Raw genomic sequence first — 23005 nt, 5'->3', positions numbered from 1 at the left:
GGGACTGGAGTGCATCATCACCCCCGGCAACCAGTTTTAATTTGATCGTTTAAAGTTTAATTTGCCGGTTTTAGTGCTGAAATTTATAGGTTCACAAAAATAATTGTGGAACTGTTCCAGGCACTTGATTTAAAGTTGCTACTCAACTAGTTGTAATTATGAACCTTACATTTGTCATAAGCCTCTTTTCTGTGTTTCTATTAATAAAGATAAGGATCCAAAATGCTTTTTAACAGCCGCCTCAACTTGTCCTGCTACCTTCAAAGATTTGCATGAATACCCCCTCCTATTTCCCAACTTATCTGTACTCTATTGCTAGTTGTCTCTCCCAGTCCTCTGTGCACTCCTCTCGAATGTTTCATTCTGATGCTCACCCCCTGCCAAATTAATTTAAAATACAGAGCAAGATAAGGTCCACATGCTTTCCAATGGCCAAATGACCTCATCCTGCATTGTATTAACACTCTTGTCAATATCAAGTGGCATATTCTCCAACCATGAGCAGTCGCACGGGAGATCTGTCATTTGCCTATTCAGAAGTTTCCACTTGTACACGGGGCCATACATTTCAGATAGTCACTAATAAATCCAATAATGAATTCAGGGGAACTTCTTTACCCAGAGAGTGGTGAGAATGTGGAACTCATTCCCACAGGGAGTGGTTGAGATGAATAGTATCGATGCATTTAAGGGGAGGCTGGATAAACACAATAGGGAGAAAGGAATAGAGGGATATGTTGATGGGGTGAGATGAAGAGGCTCGTGTGGACTATAAACCCCGGCACAGACCCGCTGGGCTGAATGGCCTGTTTCTGGGCTGCATGTTCCATGTAATTCTATGCAAATTGATACATTTAATAAACAAAATTTACCTACCACATTATCAGCTGGTAACTTTATGTTAAAGAATCTTGATTTTCATGGATGAATTGTCCTTCTTGTTCATTGCCTTCCCTGTGTGTCATCAAACTCAGCATTAATTACTGCAATTAACCCAGATGCTTTTGTAAAATGTATTGTAAATGGCAAATGCTCTTGTGTCTGATATAAGTTTAAAAAAAAAACTGAATTCAGTGACATTTGCACACAGTCTAGTGTTGTGGCGTGTTGCAGGTACACGGGGGGGGGGGGAAATTGGTGCATTAGCGCCTCCCATTAGCGCCCCCGGGGGGCGGTGTCTAATGGGGCACGGCGCTGACCTTGACTCCCGCTATATTGGGCAGGGGTTTAGCGGCGGCACTCCCGCGTTGTGTCCAGATCTGCTGTGCCCGGAGATAGGAACATAGGAAATAGGATCAGGAGTCGGCCAGTCGGCCCCTCGAGCCTGCTCCGCCATTCAAAAAGATCATGGGCTCAGCTCCACTTCCCTGCCCGCTCTCCGTAACCATTCACTCCCTTATCATTCAAAAATCTGTCTAGCTCCACCTTAAATATATTCAGTGACCCAGCCTCCACAGCTCTCTGGGGCAGATCATGACGTCATCGTCTTACGCAGCACCCCAGACCAGAAATTCACTTCCGTCCCCTGCAGCAGTGGTGGACGGAAACAGTGGCAGCTACAGGAGGCGTGAATCGGGTGGCCATTCGGCCCCTCAAGCCTGCTCCGCCATTCCCCACAACCCTTGATTCCCTGAATATCCAAAAATCTATCGATCTCTGTCTTGAATATACTCAAAGACTGAGCCTCCACAGCCCTCTGGGGCAGAGAATTCCAAAGACTCACCACCCTCTGAGTGAAGAAGTTTCTCCTCATCTCAGTCCTAAATGGCCGACCCCTTATCCTGAGACTGTGACCCCTGGTTCTAGACTCCCCAGCCCGGGGGGAAACAACCTCCCTGCATCTACCCTGTCAAGCCCTGTGAGAATTTTGTATGTTTCAATGAGATCACCTCTCATTCTTCTAAACTATAGAAAATATAGGCCTACTCTACTCAATCTCTTCTCATAGGACAATCCCCCCATCCCAGGAATCAGTCTGGTGAACCTTCGTTGCACTCCCTCTATGGCAAGTATATCCTTTCTTAGGTAAGGAGACCAGAACTGTGCACAATACTCCAGGCAGTGTGAGCTGTGCGGAGGATGCTATGAGGCTGCAGAGTGACTTGGATAGGTTAGGTGAGTGGGCAAATGCATGGCAGATGAAGTATAATGTGGATAAATGTGAGGTTATCCACTTTGGTGGTAAAAACAGAGAGACAGACTATTATCTGAATGGTGACAGATTAGGAAAAGGGGAGGTGCAACGAGACCTGGGTGTCATGGTACATCAGTCATTGAAGGTTGGCATACAGGTACAGCAGGCGGTGAAGAAAGCAAATGGCATGTTGGCCTTCATAGCGAGGGGATTTGAGTACAGGGGCAGGGAGGTGTTACTACAGTTGTACAGGGCCTTGGTGAGGACACACCTGGAGTATTGTGTACAGTTTTGGTCTCCTAATTTGAGGAAGGACATTCTTGCTATTGAGGGAATGCAGCGAAGGTTCACCAGACTGATTCCCGGGATGGCTGGACTGACCTATCAAGAAAGACTGGATCAACTGGGCTTGTATTCACTGGAGTTCAGAAGAATGAGAGGGGATCTCATAGAAATGTTTAAAATTCTGGCGGGTTTAGACAGGTTAGATGCAGGAAGAATGTTCCCAATGTTGGGGAAGTCCAGAACCAGGGGTCACAGTCTAAGGATAAGGGTAAGCCATTTAGGACCGAGATGAGGAGGAACTTCTTCACCCAGAGAGTGGTGAACCTGTGGAATTCTCTACCACAGAAAGTTGTTGAGGCCAATTCACTAAATATATTCAAAAAGGAGTTAGATGTAGTCCTTACTACTAGGGGGATCAAGGGGTATGGTGAGAAAGCAGGAATGGGGTACTGAAGTTGCATGTTCAGCCATGAACTCATTGAATGGCGGTGCAGGTTAGAAAGGCCGAATGGCCTACTCCTGCACCTATTTTCTATGTTTCTATGTCTCACCAGTGCCCTATATAATTGCAGTAAGATGTCTTTACTCTTATTTTCAAATCCTCTTGTAATGAAGGCCAACATACCATTTGCTTTCTTAATCACTTGTTGTACCTGCCCGTTAACTTTCAGTGATTGGTGTACAAGGACCCTCAGGTCCCTCTGAACACCAACATTTCCCAATCGCTCACCATTTAAAAAAATACTCAGCTTTTCTATTTTTCCTACCAAAGTGGATAACTTCACATTTCTCCACATTATATCCCATTTGCCATGTTCTTGCAACTGACAGTGACACACCCCAAGATTGTATCAGCTGCTAGGTTACTAATATCACTGACAGTAACGGCAGGGCTAGTAACAACAACAACTTTTATTTATTATAACGCCTTTAATGTAGTAAAACATCCCAAGAAGCTTCACAGCAATGTTATAAGACAAATTTGATGCTAAGCCACATAAGAAGAAATTACAGCAGATGAAAAGCTTGGTCAAAGAGGTAGGTTTTAAGGAGCGTCTTAAAGGAGGAAAGAGGGGTAGAGAGGTAGGGAGTTTTAGGCTGGGAGTTCCAGAGCTTGGGGCCCAGGCAACAGAAGGCACGCCCACCAATGGTGGAGCGATTATAATTAGGGATGCTCAGGAGGGCAGGATTAGAGTTGCCCAGATATCTTGTGGGGTTGTGAGGCTGGAAGAGATTAAAGATAGGGAGGGGTAAGGCCATGGAGGGATTTGAAAACAAGGATGAGAATTTTGAATTCGAGGCGTTGCTTAACTGGGAACCTGTTAAGTCCTGACTCTAATGTACTGACTTACACGAGACACATGCTGAAGTCAGGGTCACTCAGGACCTGCACCTTTAATTCCAGCTCTCCAGTGCCGCACTTGCCTGAGACCCCCCTTTATATACCTCAGTGGGACAGGTATGGAGTGTCTCCTGCAAGTGCACCCCTGGTGGTAAGGTATGCTTATTGTTACAGGTCATATCCAGTTATAGTCATGTATAGCATGGTAAGATAGTTACATACAGTAATGTGAGATACATGATATCACCCTCCCCCAAGGTCTTATTGCCTTTATAGATTCAGTCTCTCAGGTGGTCTGCGCTCTCGCGTGGAGCGTCTTAGTTGTGGTTCAGTTGTTTGTCTTGGTGCCTGTTTTTCGTTCGGTGTGATTGCTGGTATCTCGCCTGGGCTGTCTGTTTCATTCGGTGTGATTGCTGGTATCTCGCCTGGGCTGTCTGTTGAGACTGCCCTTTCCTTAGGTTGTTCCACCTGTCTGTCCACCAGGTGTGTGAGTTCCACATTGTAGTCTGCCTCTGGTTCTTCAGTGTTATCAGTGAATCTACTGTTTACTTGGTCTACATGCCTCCGGCAGGACTGGCCATTGTCCATTTGTACAACCAGTAGCCTGTTTCCTTCCTTACCTGTTACTGTCCCTGCAAGCCATTTGGGACCCCTGCCATAGTTTAGCACAAACACTTTGTCCACTATCTCATTCCATCTCCCCCTTGAATTTTGGTCATAGTACTCAGTTAACTTCCGGCGCTTTGCCTCAACAATTTCATGCATGTCTGGGAGGACTAGCGAGAGCCTAGTCTTTAAGGTCCGTTTCATCAACAGTTGCGCGGGGGGAACCCCAGTCAACGAATGCGGACGAGATCTGTATGCCAGCAGCAGTCGCGACAGGCGGCTCTGCAGCGTGGGACCTTGGATTCTGAGCATGCCTTGTTTAATGATCTGCACTGCTCTCTCCGCCTGGCCATTGGAGGCCGGCTTGAACGGTGCCATCTTAACGTGATTTATATCGTGGTCAACTATAAAATCATGAAATTCTGCACTGGTGAAGCATGGACCATTATCACTGACCAATATGTCAGGAATGCCGTGCGTTGCAAACATGGTTCTAAGGCTCTCCACAGTGGTGGAGGTGGTGCTTGAGTTTAAAATGGTGCATCGATCCATTTTGAAAATGCATCAACGACTACGAGGAACATTTTGCCCATGAATGGGCTCGCATAGTCTACATGCACCCGTGACCACTGAGGGGGGCCTCCCTGGGGATTACTGAGTTGGGCACAAATGGTGCACCGTCGGACGCAGAGCTCCAAGTCCGCGTCAATGCCAGGCCACCAGACATGAGATCTGGCTATGGCCTTCATAAGGACGATCCCCGGGTGCTCGCGATGGAACTCCCGGACAAACGCCTCCCTGTCTCGTAAGGGCATAACTACTCGGCTGCCCCACATCAGGCAGTCTGCCTGTAGTGATAGCTCATGCATGCGCCTATGGAAGGGTTTGACCTGCTCGGGGCAGGCATCGCGAGCCTCTGCCCAGTCACCGGTTAAAATGCATCTTTTAACTAGAGATAACGTGGGGTCGCTGGCCGTCCAGGCTCTGATTTAGCGAGCTGTCATGGACGAACCTGTGGATTCAAAGGCATTGATTGCCATGACTATCTCACAGTCCTGTTCGTCGGACCCTTCTGTGGTCGCCAGGGGTAGCCTGCTAAGCGCGTTGGCACAGTTGTCTGTGCCTGGTCTGTGCCTTATCGTGTAGTCGTAAGCCGCCAGCATGAGTGCCCACCGCTGAATGCGCGCCGAGGCGTTGGCATTGATTGCCTTGCACTCGGATAGGAGGGACGTGAGGGGTTTGTGGTCTGCTCCCATCACAAACTTGGCCCTGAAAAGGTATTGGTGCATCTTTTTGACACCGTACACGCACGCGAACGCCTCCTTCTCAACCACACCGTACCCGCGCTCCGCCCGCGAAAGTGACCTGGAGGCATAAGCAACGGGCTGCAATTTACCCGCATCATTGACGTGCTGTAAAACGCACCGACCCCGTACACTGACGCATCACACTAAGGACTAACTTTTTACCTGGGTCAAAAAAGGCTAAAACATTCTTGGAACACAGAAGATTGCGTGCCTTATTGAAGGCACGTTCTTGGGCATCCCCCCCAAAACCAATCGCACCCCTTTCTGAGTAGCACGTGGAGAGGCTCCAGCAGCGTGCTCAAGTTCTGCATAAAGTTCCCAAAGTAATTGAGTAGCCCGAGAAAGGCGCGCAGTTCCAAGACATTCCGGGGCCTGGGTGCCAGGCAAATCGCTTCGGTTTTGGATTCAGTTGGGCGGATTCCATCAGCGGTAATCCTTCTGCCCAAAAATTCAACCTCAGGCGCGAGAAACAGACACTTGGATTTCTTAACTCTTAGGCCTACCCGATCCAATCGACTTAATACTTCCTCAAGAATGCGGAGATGAGAGTCGGTGTCCCTGCCCGTGATGAGTATGTCATCTTGAAACTCAACCGTCCCCGGGATGGACTTGATCAGACTCTCCATGTTGCGCTGGAATATAGCAGCTGCCGACCTGATGCCGAATGGGCATCGATTGTACATGAAAAGGCCTCGAAGTGTGTTGATGGTGGTGAGTAGCTTAGACTCTTCGGTCAGTTCTTGCATCATATACGCAGATGTGAGGTCAAGTTTCGAGAAAAGTTTTCCTCCAGCCAACGTGGCAAATAGGTCCTCCGCTCTGGGCAGCGGGTATTGGTCCTGTAGGGAGACTCTGTTTATGGTAGACTTGTAATCCCCATAGATTTGTACGGATCCATCAGGCTTCATGACTGGGACGATGGGGCTTGCCCAGTCGCTGAATTCCACGGGAGAAATTATGCCTTCCCGCAGAAGCCGGTCCAGTTCATTTTCAATCTTTTCCCTCATCACATAAGGCACAGCTCTAGCCTTGTGATGGACCGGTCTGGCTTCCTGTGTGATGTAAATTCTTACTTTAGCCCCTTTGAAGGTGCCCACACCTGGCTGAAAGAGATGTTCAAAACGACTTAGAACTGGTGAGCAGAAGGTCCGTTCCTCTGTCGACATGGCGTGATCATCATCCCATTTCCAATTAAGTTCTGCTAGCCAGCTTCTCCCCAACAGGGCTGGGAGATCTCCGGGGACAATCCACAGGGAAAGTCGGTTCACCATCCCTTTGTGTGTGACTGAGAGCATGGCGCTGCCAAGGACTGGGATGATTTCTTTAGTATAGGTCCTTAGTTTGGTGTCGATCTTTGTGAGTTTTGGTCTGTTGCTTTTGTGTGGCCACAGCTGTTCAAATTGCTGAACGCTCATGAGGGATTGACTGGCCCCCCATGTCCAGTTCCATGTTGACGGGTATCCCGTTGAGTAGAACCCTCATCATAATTGGAGGCGTCTTGGTGTAAGAACAGTGGACATTGACCGTGTTAACCCGCTGTACCCCGGCGTCCCGTGCACTGTTCCAACCGTCTACTGGTCCGCTTTCTGACCCTTCCGATTCGTATACCATCCGAGCTGCTCTTTTTCTGCACATGCAAGCCAGATGCCTTGTGTAGTTGCAGTTTCTGCAAACGGCACGCTGAAATCGACACACCCTGGTTGAGTGCCTTCCCCCACATCTCCAACACAGATCATTTCCATTGTTTCCGAAGGATGAGCTGTGTCTGGCTGATCTCCCTTGAGCTTCTCTCAATCTGTTGCTGATTGTTCGCATTGTGGGTTGATGAGTTGTGATTGGCTGTTCATGTGGCCCTTGATTTTGATGGCTTCTGGCGCCACTGTCTGCTGTTGAAGGCCTGCTCTCCTGCCTTTGTCTGTGTGTGGGGATAGCGGTTTGTTTCACAATGTGAACCCCTTGTTCCGATGCCTCGTTGGTTGTCGTACCCAAAGTATAGATCAGCCTCGTTTCTTCTTCGCCTGCCAAGAACGTCTGTGTGACCAGTGCTGCTGCCTCTAGAGTCAGGTTCTTAGTCTCTATAAGCTTTCGGAATATGCCTGCGTGCGCCTATTCCTTCAATAAAAAAGTCTCTCAGTACTTCTCTCCTTAGTTCATCGGGGAACTCACATGAACTAGCCAGCCTCCGAAGTTCTGCCACGAAGTCGGGTATGCTCTGGCCCACACAGCGTCTGTAGTTGTAGAACCTGTGTCTGGCCATGTGTAGGCTGCTCGCTGGCTTCAGGTGGTCTCTCACCAGTATGCTCAACTCCTCAAACGATTTGCTTGCTGGTTTCTCGGGTGCCAGCAGGTCTTTCATTAAAGCGTTTGTTTTCGAGCCACAGCTGGTCAAGAGATGGGCTCTTCTCTTGTCTGCCTTATCGTCGCCCAGCCAGTCTTTGGTCACAAAGCTTTGCTGGAGCCTTTCTATAAAGTCATCCCAATTGTCTCCAGCATTTCTCATCTGAGCCGTTGGTAGCCATTCTGTGGATTCTGTGATCCCGTAACTCGTCGCCACTGTTAAGTCCTGACTCTAATGTACTGACTTACATGAGACACATGCTGAAGTAAAGGTCACTCAGGACCTGCACCTTTAATTCCAGCTCTCCAGTGCTGCACTTGCCTGAGACCTCTCTTTATATACCACAGTGGGACAGGTATGGAGTGTCTCCTGCAAGTGCACCCCTGGTGGTAAGGTATGCTTATTGTTACAGGTCATATCCAGTTACAGTCATGTATAGCATGGTAAGATATAGTTATATACAGTAATGTGAGATACATGACAGAACCAATGTAGGTCCGCGAGAACAGGGATGATGGGTGAACGGGACGGTGCGAATTAGGACACAGGCAGCTGAGTTTTGGATCACCTTAAGTTTATGTCAGGTAGAATGTGGGAGGCCAGCCAGGACTGTTTTGGAATAATCAAGTCTGGAGGTAACAAAGGCATGAATGAGGGTTTCAGCAGCAGGTGAGCTGAGGTCGGGATGGATGCGGCGATGTCACGGCAGTGGAAATAGGCGGTTTAGTTATCCCGTGGATGTGTGGCCGGAAGCTCATTTCAGGGTCAAATATGACGCCTAGGTTGCAAACAGTCTGGTTCAGCCAAAATTGATGTCAAACCTTCTCAGTTCCTGCTCTACATCTGTCTGGTAACTTGTATTCCTTCTGTTTCTTCGCCAGATCTGTGGAGACAGGTGTCTATGGTTTAATAGACTGCAGGCAAATTGAATTTTCAACAATGAACAATTATACATCGCTTTCATAAGAACATAAGAAATAGGAGCAGGAGTAGGCCATTTGGCCCCTTGGGCCTGCTCCACCATTCAATACGATCATGGCTGATCTGATCATGGACTCAGCTCCACTTCCCCGCCACTCCCCATAACCCTTTACTCCCTTATCGCTCAAAAATCTGTCTATCTCGCCTTAAATATATTCAATGACCCAGCCTCCACAGCTCTCTGGGGCAGAGAATTCCACAGATTCAGGACCCTCTGAGAGAAAAAATTCCTCCTCATCTCCGTTTTAAATGGGCGGCCCCTTATTCTGAGACTATGTCCCCTAGTTTTAGTTTCCCCTATGAGTGGAAATATCCTCACTGCATCCACCTTGTCGAGCCCCCTCATTATCTTATGTTTCAATAAGATCACCTCTCATTCTTCTGAACTCCAATGTGTATAGGCCCAACCTGCTCAACCTATCTTCATAAGTCAACCCCCTCATCTCCGGAATCAACCTAGTGAACCTTCTCTGAACAACCTCCAATGCAAGTATATCCTTCCTTAAATACGTAGACCAAAACTGTACGCAATACTCCAGATGTGGCCTCACCAATACCCTGTACAGTTGTAGCAGGATTTCCCTGCTTTTATACTCTATCCCCCTTGCAATAAAGGCCAACATTCCATTTGCCTTCCTGATTACTTGATGAACCTGCATATTCACTTTTTGTGTTCCATGCACAAGATCCCTCTGTACTGCAGCACTTTGCAATTTTTCTCCATTTAAATTATAATTTGCTTTTCTATTATTTCTGCCAAAGTGGATAACCTCACACTTCCCCACATTATACTCCATCTGCCAAAATTTTACCCACTCACTTAGCCTGTCTATATCCTTTTGCAGATTGTTTGTGTCCTCCTCACAATTTGTTTTCCCACCCAGTTTTGTTTCATCAGCAAACTTGGCTACATTACACTCGGTCCCTTGATCCAAGTCATTAATACAGATTGTAAATAGTTGAGGCCCCAGCACTGATCCCTGCGGCACCCCGCAAACATACCTTTTGTACCAGGCATGTGAGAATCACAGTGATAGTCAGAGTGCAAACGATGGTGATTCCAATCGCAGGTAAATACTCCACCGATGTGACACACTCAGCACAATGTCCTGTCACACTATTGGGTTCATTTGTTTCCGGACTTGGCTGTTCTGCTGAGAGAAACAATTTTTCTTTGTTAATCTGCCATGAAAGTTCTGAATAAAACACTTCCGCGCGACATTGACTGAGAAGTGGAACGTCTAAGGCCGTGTTAAACGCAGCAATATCGGAGAGGTTAAATCTATCAGGACGGATTGAACAGGCTGGGTTTGATTCTCTAGAAAAGGGAGGACTAAGGGGTGAGCTGGTCAAAGTATTTAAGATTAGGAAAGGGTTTTGATTGGGTAGATATAGAAAAGGTGTTTCCACTTGTGAGGCAAGACCGGAACTTGCGGCTATCAATACAAGATAGTCACTAATAAACCCAACCGGGAATTCAGGAGAAAACTCTTTACCCAGAGAGCGGTGAGAATGTGGAACTCGCTGCCACAGGGAGCGGGGTGTTGAGGCGAATAGCATCGATGCATTTAAGGGGAGGCTAGAAGCTAAAAGTAAGCGCACTTACCGATCTTGGAGCTGTTTCTGTGCCCCAACCGTGGGGCGGATCTTAGAAACATAGAAACATAGAAAATAGGTGCAGGAGCAGGCCATTCAGCCCTTCTAGCCTGCACCGCCATTCAATGAGTTCATGGCTGAACATGAAATTTCAGTACCCCCTTCCTGCTTTCTCGCCATAACCCTTGATCCCCCGAGTAGTAAGGACTTCATCTAACTCCCTTTTGAATATATTTAGTGAATTGGCCTCAACTACTTTCTGTGGTAGAGAATTCCACAGGTTCACCACTCTCTGGGTGAAGAAGTTTCTCCTCATCTCGGTCCTAAATGGCTTACCCCTTATCCTCAGACTGTGACCCCTGGTTCTGGACTTCCCCAACATTGGGAACATTCTTTCTGCATCTAACCTGTCTAAACCCGTCAGAATTTTAAACGTTTCTATGAGGTCCCCTCTCATTCTTCTGAACTCCAGTGAATATAAGCCCAATTGATCCAATCTTTCTTGATAGGTCAGTCCCGCCATCCCGGGAATCAGTCTGGTGAACCTTCGCTGCACTCCCTCAATAGCAAGAATGTCCTTCCTCAAGTTAGGAGACCAAAACTGTACACAATACTCCAGGTGTGGCCTCACCAAGGCCCTGTACAACTGTAGCAACACCTCCCTGCCCCTGTATTCAAATCCCCTCGCTATGAAGGCCAACATGCCATTTGCTTTCTTTACCGCCTGCTGTACCTGCATGCCAACCTTCAATGACTGATGTACCATGACACCCAGGTCTCGTTGCACCTTCCCTTTTCCTAATCTGTCACCATTCAGATAATAGTGATATTCAGCTCTTTGTTCTGCATTTCTGGTCGGGGCGATGTTGAGGGCGGAAGTGCCCTTGAAGCGGGTCATCGGCGCTGCGCTGACGTGTCACCACGCCCCTCCCCTTCAGTTAAAGGGGAGGGCCGCTGCTAACTCTGTATGGGGTTTAGTTAGACCCACTGGGCCAGCAGGGAGGGTTTCGGCCGGGCCAGCGGCCTGGCCCCCAAGAGGGGGGTGACGGGGCTGGCAGCTGTAGCCTGGCCGAACCCATGGCCGCCATTGTCGGCTCGACAATTAAAATAAAATGGAGGCGCCCTCCCCTTTAAGGGCGGATTCGCTGCCCGGCCACACAAAGCTTCCCGCCGGGAGAAGCTGTCGGGGACTGTGAGCGGCGATGGATCAGCTCCCGTGGGACAATTTCCTGTGGGGATCGGCGCGTGCCCGGGGGCAATCCGTCTGCCCCCAGTCGGTGAGGCCGATCCACTCCATTACCGCCTGCCTAAAGGAAATCCTTATTCGGCGGGAAATTGATGGGATTGAAGTCCGATAAATCCCCGGGGCCTGATAGTCTGCATCCCAGACTACTTAAGGAAGTGGCCCTGGAAATAGTGGATGCATTGGTGATCATTTTCCAACAGTCTATCGACTCTGGATCAGTTCCTATGGACTGGAGGGTAACTAATGTAACACCACTTTTTAAAAAAGGAGGGAGAGAGAAAACAGGTAATTATAGACCGGTTAGCCTGACATCGGTGGTGGGAAAATGTTGGAATCAATTATTAAAGATGAAATAGCAGTGCATTTGAAAAGCAGTGACAGGATCGGTCCAAGTCAGCATGGATTTATGAAAGCGAAATCATGCTTGACAAATCTTCTAGAATTTTTTGAGGATGTAACTAATAGAGTAGACAAGGGAGAACCAGTGGATGTGGTGTATTTGGACTTTCAAAAGGTCCCACACAAGAGATTGGTGCGCAAAATTAAAGCACATAGTATTGGGGGTAATGTATTGACGTGGATAGAGAACTGGTTGGCAGACAGGAAGCAGAGAGTCGGAATAAACGGGTCCTTTTCAGAATGGCAGGCAGTGACCAGTGGGGTGCCGCAGGGCTCAGTGCTGGGACCCCAGCTATTTACAATATACATCAATGATTTAGATTAAGGAATTGAATGTAATATCTCCAAGTTTGCAGATGACACTAAGCTGGGTGGTGGTGTGAGCTGTGAGGAGGATGCTAGGAGGCTGCAGGGTGACTTGGACAAGTTAGGTGAGTAGGAAAATGCATGGCAGATGCAGTATAATGTGGATAAATGTGAGGTTATCAACTTTGATGGCAAAAACAGGAAGACAGAATATTATCTGAATGGTGACAGATTAGGAAAAGAGGAAATGCAATGAGACCTGGGTGTCGTGGTACATCAGTCATTAAAGTTTGGCATGCAGGTATTGCAGGCGGTGAAGAAAGCAAATGGTATGTTGGCCTTCATAGCTAGGGGATTTGAGTATAGGAGCAGGAAGGTCTTACTGCAGTTGTACAGAGCCTTGGTGAGCCTCACCTGGAATATTGTGTTCAGTTTTGGTCTCCTAATCTGAGGAAGGACGTTCTTGCTATTGAGGGAGTACAGCGAAGGTTCATCAGACTGATTCCTGGGATGGCAGGACTGACATATGAGGAGAGACTGGATCAACTGGGCTTGTATCCACTGGAGTTTAGAAGAATGAGAGGGGATCTCATAGAAACATATAAAATTCTGACGGGATTGGACAGGTTAGAGGCAGGAAGAATGTTCCCTTTGCTGGGGAAGTCCAGAACCAAGGGTCACAGTGCAAGAATAAGGGGTAAGCCATTTAGGACTGAGATGAGGAGAAACTTCTTCACTCAGAGAGTGGTTAATCTGTGGAATTCCCTACCACAGAAAGTTATTGATGCCAGTTCGTTAGATATATTCAAAAGGCAGTTAGATATGGCCCTTACGGCCAAAGGGATCAAGGGGTAGGGAGAGAAAGCAGGAAAGGGGTACTGAGGTGAATGATCAGCCATGATCTTATTGAATGGTGGTGCAGGCTCGAAGGGCCGAATGGCCTACTCCTGCACCTATTTTCTATGTTTCTATGTTTCTATGCCTGATGAGTGAAAACTTTATTACGCAGCGAGTGGTTAGGATCTGGAATGCACTGCCTGATAGGGCGGTGGATACAGATTCATAGGAGCTTTCAAACGGGAATTGCATAAATACTTGAAGGAGAAAATATTACCGGGATTTGAGGAAAGAGCGGGGGAGTGGGACTGACTGGATCGCTCTTCGAGAGAGCCGGCACAGACTCGATGGGCCCAATGGCCTCCTCCTGTGCCGTACTGTTCTGGTACCGATCCACATCACTGACCCCATTGAGCATTATAAAACCTGGATCTGATCCCAACCCTTCTGTTTGTGCACCAGTGAGAATGGAATGGAAACTTTCTATCTCAAATTGTATGAAGCTGTCCTTCAGGCAAGACAAGATTTCGAGAATCGCATCACTGGTTCACCAGAAGATTAGAACATGTCATTTGCGTGCACGAACCCCTACAATCCAATCTTCACTCTGCACTCCCCTTCACAAAGACTCCACACTTTGAGCAGAATTTTAGCAAAAGTTACAGTCAGTGACCTGAATAATAATTGTTATTTATATAGCGCCTTTAACGTAGTGAAACATCCCAAGACGCTTCATTCACAACAGTGTTACAGACAAACAGACAAATTTCACACCGAGCCACAGAAGAAGAAATTAAATCGGATGATCAAAAGCTTGTTTAAAGAGATATGTTTTAAGGAATGTCTTAAAGGAGGAAAGAGAGGTAGAGAGGCGGAGAGGTTTAAGGAGGGAGTTCCAGAGCTTGGGGCCCAGGCAACAGAAGGCACGGCCACCGATGGTTGAGCGATTATAATCAGGGATGCTCAGGAGGGCAGAATTAGAGGAGCGCAGACATCTCGGGGGGGGGGGGGGGCGGTTTTGGGGCTGGAGGTGATTACAGAGATAGGGAGGGGCGAGGGCCATGGAAGGATTTGTAAGCAAGGATGAGAATTTTGAAATCGAGGCGTTGTTTAACTTGGAGCCAACATAGGTCAGAAAGCACAGGGGGTGATGGGTGATCTTGACTTGGTGCGGGTTAGTAGCTGCTGAGTTTTCGATGACTTCAAGTTTACGTAGTGTGGAATGAGAGAAGCCAGCCAGGAGTGAGTTGGAATAGTCAACTCTGAAGGTAACAAAGGCATGGATGAGGGTTTCAGCAGCAGAAGAGCTGAGGAAGGGGCTGAGGCGGGCGATGTTACGGAGGTGGAAAAAGGCGGTTTTAGTTATGCTGCAGATATGTGGCTGGAAACTCATTCAGCGTCAAATATGACACCTGGTTTGCGAACAGTCTTGTTCACCCTCATATTGAGGCTAGGGATGGGGATGGAGTCAGTGGTTAGGGAATGCAGTTTGTGGTGGGGACCAAAGATAGTGGCTTCTGTCTTCCCAATATTTAATTGGAGAAAATTTCCGCTCATCCAGCACTGGATGTCGGACAAGCAACCTGACAATTAAGAGACCGTGGAGGGGTCGAGAGAAGTGGTGGCGAGGTAGAGCTGGATGTCATCAGCGTCCATGTGGAAAGCAACTCCGTGTTTTCGGATGATATCGCCAAGGGGCAACGTGTAGATGTGAAATAGGAGGGGGCCAAGGATAGATCCTGGGGGGACACCAGAGGTAACGATGTGGGAACGGGAAGAGAAGCCGTTGCAGGAGATTCTCTGACTACGATTACAGATAAGAATGGAACCAGGCGAGTGCAGCCCCACCCAGCTGGACGTTGGTGGAGAGGCGTTGGAGGAGGAGGGAGTGGTCAACAGTGTCAAAGGCTACGGACAGGTCGAGAAAGGACGAGGAGGGATAGTTTACATTTGTCACAGTCACAAAGGATGTCATTTGTGACTTTGATGAGAGCTGTTTCGGTGCTGTGGCAGGGGCAGGAACCGGATTGAAGGGATTCAAAAATGGCGTTCCGTGAAAGATGGGCAACAACACCTCCAAGGACTTTGGAGAGGAAAGGGAGGTTGGAGATGGCTAGCTAGCAAGCAAAGTGGGGTCACGGGGTGTTTTTTTGAGGAGAGGGGTGATGACGGCAGATTTGAAGGAGAGGGGAACAGTACCCGAGGACAGAGAACCGTTAACAATGTGGGCTAACAAGGGAGTTGGGTGCTCAGCAGTTTAGTGGGAATAGGGTCAAGGGAGCAGGAAGTGGGTCTCGTGGACAGGATGAGTTTGGAGCGATTAAGAGAGGAGATCAAAGAGAAATTAGAGAACGATATGAGTTTAGGGCTAGGGCAGGTGGGAGCCTCAGATGAAGTTTGGCTCTGTGGGCTAGGGGAAGGAAGGGAACACTCAGAGGCGACCGAACGAATGGTCTCAATCTTTGATATAAAGAAGTCCATGAGCTCCTCACACTTGTTGTTGGAGGTGAGTGTGGTGGAGAAAGGGGAGAGGGGTTTAAGAAATAGAGAACAGCAGCCTGGGGTTAATTTTGCAATCCAGAATGATCCTGGAATAGTGAGCAGTTTGTGTAGACAAGATTAGGAACCGATAATGTTTTATGTGTTCGAGCCAGATCTGACAGCGAATGGCTAAACCAGTTGTCCGCCACATCCGTTCAACTCTGTGCTCTTTTGACTTGTGGGAGTAAAGTTGAGGGCTGTACAAGGGGGAATGGCCAGCGTGGGAGACAGTAATCATTTTAATAGGGACTAGGGCATCAAAGATGGTGGTGAGGGTGTGATTCAGCAGATCGGTGGCTGCAGAAATGTCATTGTTAAAAGAGGGCTATAGGTTGGACAGTTTCGAGTTGATAAGTGCAGTGGTAATAGAATTTGGAGCATGCTATCATCGTATTTTCCCTTCTGTGGTTCCTTGGTGCCAGCCGTGACTCAGTGGGCAGCACTCTCGCCTCTCAGTCAGAAGGTTGTGGGTTCAAGTCCCACTCCAGGAGAAACGCTGCACTCCCTCAGCACTGCACTGGAGTGCCAGCCTAGATTATGTGCTCAAGTCTCTGGAATGGGCATTGGACCCACGACCTCCTGACTCCGAGGCCAGAGTGCGACCCACTGAGCCACAGCTGACACCTGGTCGGGGAGATTATGACAGACCTGGTGGCCACAGCACTAGGACTGCGAAGGAATCATTGTGTGCAAGTTCTGGGTACGCCTGCCGCCTGTCCGCCTAGTGCAGGAGTGTCCAAGGTTTTTTGTCTGGCTGGCCTCCCACGTTCTACCCACCGTAAACTTGAGGTCATCCAAAACAAGGCAGCCCGTGTCCTAACTTGCACCAAGTCCCATCACCCCTGTGCTCGCCGACCTACATTGGCTCCCGGTTAAGCGACACCTTGATTTCAAAATTCTCATCCTTGTTTTCAAATCGCTCCCTTTCTCTGTAATCTCCTTCAGCCTCACAACGCTTCGAGATGTCTGCTCTCCTCTAATCCTGGACTGTTGAGCATGTCCAATTTTAATCACTCAACCATTGGTGGCCGTGCCTTCAGCTGCCTGGGCCCCAAGCTCTGAACTCCCTGCCTAAGTCTCTCCGCCTCTCTACCTCTCTTTCCTCCTTTAAGAGGCTCCATAAAACCTACCTCTTTGACCAAACTTCTGCCCTAATATATCCTTATGTATATCCTCAATATATCCTGAGGGAGTGCTGCATTGTCGGAGGTGCCGCCTTTTGGATGAGATGTTAAACCGAGGCCCCGTCTGCTCTCTCAGGTGGATGTAAAAGATCCCAGGGCACTATATCGAAGAAGAGCAGGGGAGTTATCCCCAGTATCCTAGGGACAATATTTATCCCTCAATCAACATAACAAAAAAATAGATTATCTGGTCATTATCACATTGCTGTTTGTGGGAGCTTGCTGTGCACAGTATGGCTGCCGTGTTTCCCTCAGTGACTACTCTCCAAACGTACTCCATTGGTCGTAAAAGATGCTATATAAATGCAAGTCTTTTCTTTCTTTGTGTGGCTCGGTGTTAAATTTTGTCTGATAATCGCTCCTGTGAAGCGCCTTGGGACGTTTTACTGCGTTAAAGGCACTATATAAATGCAGGTAGTTGTTGTCTTTGTAGGTTGCCGAGTTGCCCTATGCGGAAGTCTCAGAACTCCGGAGCCCTATAACTGCGCAGGTATCTCAAGTTGTTGATACAGTCCCCATTGCTTTCACCGCCCATGCTCATCACAGGCAACCGTCTATATGGAACACGTGACTCTAACCATGTCGCACTTTCACTGAAGCCCATTGCAAAGGTGTCGCTTGTAACACATTAACCGCCCGGGCTATTCCACACGCGCGCCTGGGTTTGAGCGGGATATTACTAAGTTAGGTTTGGTAGTCGGTCGCGGATGTGGAGTTTATTCGTCGGACGGTAGATGTCAGAGGGGGGGGGGCTGATTTCCACCCCCCCCCCCCCCCCAGCACCACGCTCCGATGTTGGAGACCATCAGTTCCCGGAAGGATGTCATCAAACACGGCGGGGCAGTGGGGGTACATTCGGGAGAGAATATCACCCTCCGCAAAAGCCAAGCTGTTCCCTGTGGCCAAACAAACTCGCGAGGCGCCTTCCCCTTGTTGGGGGAAAGCGCGGGCATGGCTGAGATATGGCGGCACAGCCTATAGCAGGCGAGGGGTGGGGTCTGGCTGTTCTCAGTCCTCCGTTACCCAGGACGTTGGGACACAACCGTCCAATCTCGTTGACCACCAACAGTAAGCCGCGGGGTCTGTACCAATAGATCTGGCCGTCAGTGAGGCAACATTCATTCAATTCCCCGCTCCACTCCCACTCTGACCTCTCCATCCTCGGCCTCTTACACTGTTCCAATGAAGCCCAACGCAAGCTCGAGGAACAGCACCTCATCTTTCGTTTAGGCACTTTACAGCCTTCGGGACCCAACATCACGTTCAACAATTTCAGACCAGAACCTCGGCCCTTGTTCCCTTTCCTTGCTTTTTTTTTTAAACAAAAACTCACCCCCTCCCCCATCTTTTTTTATTTTGTTTCTCTCCGTTTCCCGCGGCAGCTGGTAATCATTCTGCCATTCACACCCTCTCTAGACTCATCTTTTGTTTCCTAACTTGTCCCAGTACCATCTCCTTTTGCCCATCATCCCTGATGTCTCTCTGATCTCTCCTGCCTTCCACCCTAGCACCGACCTTCCCTTTTGTTCTTTCCTCCCTGCCCCCTCTCAGTGGCCACTTCCTTAAGAATCTGTTACATTTTAAACTATTGCCAGTTCTGACGAAGGGTCTGGACTCAACATCGAGTTCAACAATTTCAGAACATAACCCCTGCCCATTTTTGGCTCCTTTCCCCCTGCCCCCCACCCCCCCGATCTTATGTTTTTTTTCTCTTTGTCTCCAATGGCAGCTTGTCATTATCCCACCATTCACACCCGATCTCGACTAATCTTTTTCTAACTCCTGCTATTACCATCTCAATGTGGCCCATCATCCCTCTCGTCTCTCTAATCTCTCCTGTCCTCCACCCTATCACCGACCTTCCCTTTTGTTCTTTCCTCTCCTCCCCTCCCCTTTTCAGTGCTGGTTAAGAATCTGTTCTTTCTGAACACTCTCCAGTTCTGACGAAGGGTCATCGACCTGAAACGTTAACTCTGTTTCTCCCTCCACAGACGCTGCCTGACCCGCTGAGATTTCCAGCATGTTCTGTTTTTATTCCAGATTCCAGCATCTGCGGTATTTTGCTTTTGTAGGCAACATTTGTTGGTGGTCCACAGGGCAGATCAGCAACTAGGAACGACAAGGACTGAGTTGCCACGACATGGCGGACCAGACTGGGAAGGCTCAAGGACTGCATGTTGCTCACTCGCCATGATTCCAACGCACGGGAGCAGGGCGCACTACATCTGCACCTGGGGCAGTCTCTCTCTCTCTCTCTGAGAGTGTGGCAACTTGCACAGCAGTGAGGCAGCAGCGCCATCTTGGAAACGTACCCTATATCGCTTCAACTTTACAGATTCTTTTCTCCTCCACAAAGAATCATACAGTCCCTATCTCTGTAATCTCCTCCAGCTCCACAGCCCCACAAATCCCTCCATGGCCCTCGCCCCTCCCTATCTCTGTAATCTCCTCCAGCCCCACAACCCCCGAGATCTCTGCACTCCTCTAATTCTGCCCTCCTGAGCATCCCTGATTATAATCGCTCCACCATCGGTGGCCGTGCCTTCTGTTGCCTGGGCCCCAAGCTCTGGAACTCCCTCCCTAAACCTCTCCGCCTCTCCGCCTCTCTACCTCTCTCTCCTCCTTTAAGACATTCCTTAAAACTTACCTTTTTTATCAACAGCCATGACAAAAAGCAGGAAACTATAGACCAGTTAGCCTAACATCTGTGGTTGGGAAAATGTTGGAGTCCATTATTAAAGAAGCAGTAGCGGAACATTTGGATAAGCAATTTGGTCACCTGCCGTAATTTCTTCTTATGTGGTTCGGTGTCAAAATTATTTGTTTTGTCTTATAACACTGCATTAAAGGCACTATATAAATACAAGTTGTTGTTGTTGTACAGCACAGAAGGAGGCCATTCAACCCATCGGCCTGTGCCAGCTCTTTGGCAGAGCAATTCAATTAGTCCCACTCCCCCTGCTCTTTCCCTGTTGCCTTACAATTCTTTTCCCCTTCGAGTATTTATCCAATTACCCATTTATAAATTATTATTGAATCTGCTTCCATTGCCCTTTCAGGCAGCGTGTTCCAAATCACAACAAGTGTAAAAAAATGTCTCCTCGTCTTCCCCTCTGGTTCTTTTGCCAATTAACTTAAATCTATGTCCTCTGGTTACCGACCCTCCTGTCAGTGGAAATAGTTACACTATCAAAACTCTTCATGGTTTTCAACACCTCTATTAAATGGACAGGGAAGTGGAGCTGAGGCCAAGATCAGATCAGCCATGAAACTTAACCATGACAAACAGCCATGACAAAAAGCAGGAAACTATAGACCAGTTAGCCTAACACCTGTGGTTGGGAAAATGTTGGAGTCCATTATTAAAGAAGCAGGATATTTGGAAAAGCAACATTTGGTCAGGCAGAGTCAGCATGGATTTATGAAAGGGAAATCATGTTTGACAAATTTGCTGGAGTTCTTTGATGATGTAACGAACAGGATGGATAAGGGGGAACCAGTGGATGTGGTGTATTTGGACTTCCAGAAGGCATTTGACAAGGAGCCACACAAAAGGTTACTGCACAAGATAAAAGTTCCCGGGGGTGGGATTAATATATTAGCATGGATAGAGGATTGGCTAACTAACAGAGAACAGAGAGTCGGGATAAATGGTTCATTCTCGGGTTGGCAATCAGTAACTAGTGGGGTGCCGCAGGGATCAGTGCTGGGACCCCAACTATTTACAATCTATATTAACGACTTGGAAGAAGGGACTGAGTGTAATGTAGTTTGCTGACGATACAAAGATGGGAGGAAAAGCAATGTGTGAGGAGGACACAAAAAATCTGCAAAAGGATATAGACAGGCTAAGTGAGTGGGCAAAAATTTGGCAGATGGAGTATAATGTTGGAAAGTGTGAGGTCATGCACTTTGGCAGAAAAAATCAAAGAGCAAATTATTATTTAAATGGAGAAAGATTGCAAAGTGTTGCAGTACAGCGGGACCTGGGGGTACTTGTGCATGAAACACAAAAGGATAGTATGCAGGTACAGCAAGTGATCAGGAAGGCCAATAGAGTATAAAAGCAGGGATGGAGTATAAAAGCAGGGAAGTCTTGCTACAGCTATATAAGGTATTGGTGAGGCCACACCTGGAATACTGTGTGCAGTTTTGGTTTCCATATTTATGAAAGGATATACTTGCTTTGGAGGCAGTTCAGAGAAGGTTCACTGGGCTTGTTCCGGGGATGAGGGGGTTGACTTATGAGGAAAGGTTGAGCAGGTTGGGTCTCTACTCATTGGAATTCAGCAGAATGAGAGGTGATCTTATCGAAACGTATAAGATTATGAGCGGGCTTGACAAGGTGGATGCAGAGAGGATGTTTCCACTGATGGGGGAGACTAGAACTAGAGGGCATGATCTTAGAATAAGGGCCCGCCCATTTAAAACTGAGATGAGGAGAAATTTCTTCTCTCAGAGGGTTGTAAATCTGTGGAATTCGCTGCCTCAGAGAGCTGTGGAAGCTGGGACATTGAGTAAATTTCAGACAGACATAAACAGTTTCTTGAATGATAAGGGGATAAGGGGATAAGGGGTTATGGGGAGCGGGTGGGGAAGTGGAGCTGAGTCCATGATCGGATCAGCCATGATCTTATTGAATGGCGGAGCAGACTCGAGGGGCCGTATGGCCTACTCCTGCTCCTATTTCTTATGTTCTTATGTTGTAAATCGCCCCTTAACGATCTCTGCTCCAAGGAGAACAATCCCAGCTTTTCTAGTCTCTCTACAGGAAACAATTGAAAATTAAGTGGAAGATAAGTCAGTGTAATTAGGGCAGAGTCTCGGTAAGAGCCTAAAGTTCCATTTACTGTAGGAGCCATATTCTAAGAAACAATTAGCAATGCAAGCTCCTTTGTAAGATGTCTAAATGGGTTTTCTTTTGAAACTATAATTACCGCAACCATCAGCTCCTAATAGCTAAGCAAGCCCAATCTTGTAAACCTGCATGGTAGCTTTACACACATTCACCAAGAATCTTCAAGAGTCTCGATTCAAAGGCCTTTCTGATCTGGACATTGTACCTCCCACTCTGACCTCTCCGTCCTCGGTCTCCTGCACTGTTCCAATAAAGCCCAATGCGAGCTCGAGGAACAGCACCTCATCTTTCATCGAGGCACTTTACAGCCTCTGGACTCGATATCGAGTTCAACAATTTCTGACCAGAACCTCGGCCCAGATTTTGCTCTGATGTATTTTCTCTCTGTGTTTCCCATGGCAGCTGGTAATTATCCCACCATTCACACCATACCTAAACTAATCTTTTTTTAACGCCGGCCATTACCCTTCTAAAGTCGGCCCATCATCCCCTTTGTCTCTCTAATCTCTCCTGTCCTCCACCCTATCACAGACCTTCCCTTTTGTTCTTTCCTCCTCTCCCCCTTTCAGTGCTCCTGAAGAATCTGTTCTTTTTGAACATTCGCCAGTTCTGGTGAAGGGTCATCGACCCGAAACATTAACTCTGTTTCTCTCCACAGATGCTGCCTTGACCCGCTGAGATTTCCAGCATGTTCTGTTTTTATTAAGGATAAAAGGGAGGGGGGGGGGGGGGAGTACAAATTCACCAGAATGATACCGGGGCTAAATGGGTTCAATTATGAGGACAGGTTGCATAGACTCGGCTTGCTTTCCCAGGTGTAGAGAAGGTTAAGGGGTGATCTAATTGAGGTGTTTAAGATGATTAAACGATTCAATAGGGGTCGATAGAGGGAAACTATTTCCTCAGAACAAGTGGGCATAACCTTAAAATTAGAGCCTGGCCGTTGAGGGGTGATATCAGGAAACACTTCACACACAGGGCAGTGGGAGTCTGGAACTCTCTCCCCCAAAAAGCTGTTGAGGTTGAAAGAAAGACAGACTTGCAT

General features: G+C 47.9%; 1 protein-coding gene across 5 annotated transcripts in view; it reads right to left on the bottom strand.

The window, feature by feature from the left end:
- The window catches only part of kitlga (kit ligand a), a 168601-nt gene that overhangs the window by 3207 nt on the left and 142389 nt on the right, over positions 1-23005 (bottom strand). For 3 of the 5 annotated variants that reach the window (XM_070901528.1, XM_070901527.1, XM_070901530.1), the window contains 3 exons: positions 9996-10147; positions 8834-8895; positions 877-954 (listed from right to left, as the gene is read on the bottom strand). In XM_070901528.1, the coding sequence (XP_070757629.1) occupies positions 897-954; positions 8834-8895; positions 9996-10147 (272 nt within the window). In that variant the 3' untranslated portion in view covers positions 877-896. Of the gene's footprint in view, positions 1-876; positions 955-8370; positions 8896-9995; positions 10148-23005 lie in introns of those variants that run through there. The other 2 variants (XM_070901531.1, XM_070901529.1) reach the window with 2 other exon arrangements.

This window comes from Pristiophorus japonicus, chromosome 15, assembly GCF_044704955.1.
Source record: "Pristiophorus japonicus isolate sPriJap1 chromosome 15, sPriJap1.hap1, whole genome shotgun sequence".
NCBI classification, from domain to species: Eukaryota; Metazoa; Chordata; class Chondrichthyes; family Pristiophoridae; genus Pristiophorus; species Pristiophorus japonicus.
Note: the sequence above shows the minus strand (reverse complement) of the source record. Positions and strands in the feature narration are given on the sequence as shown.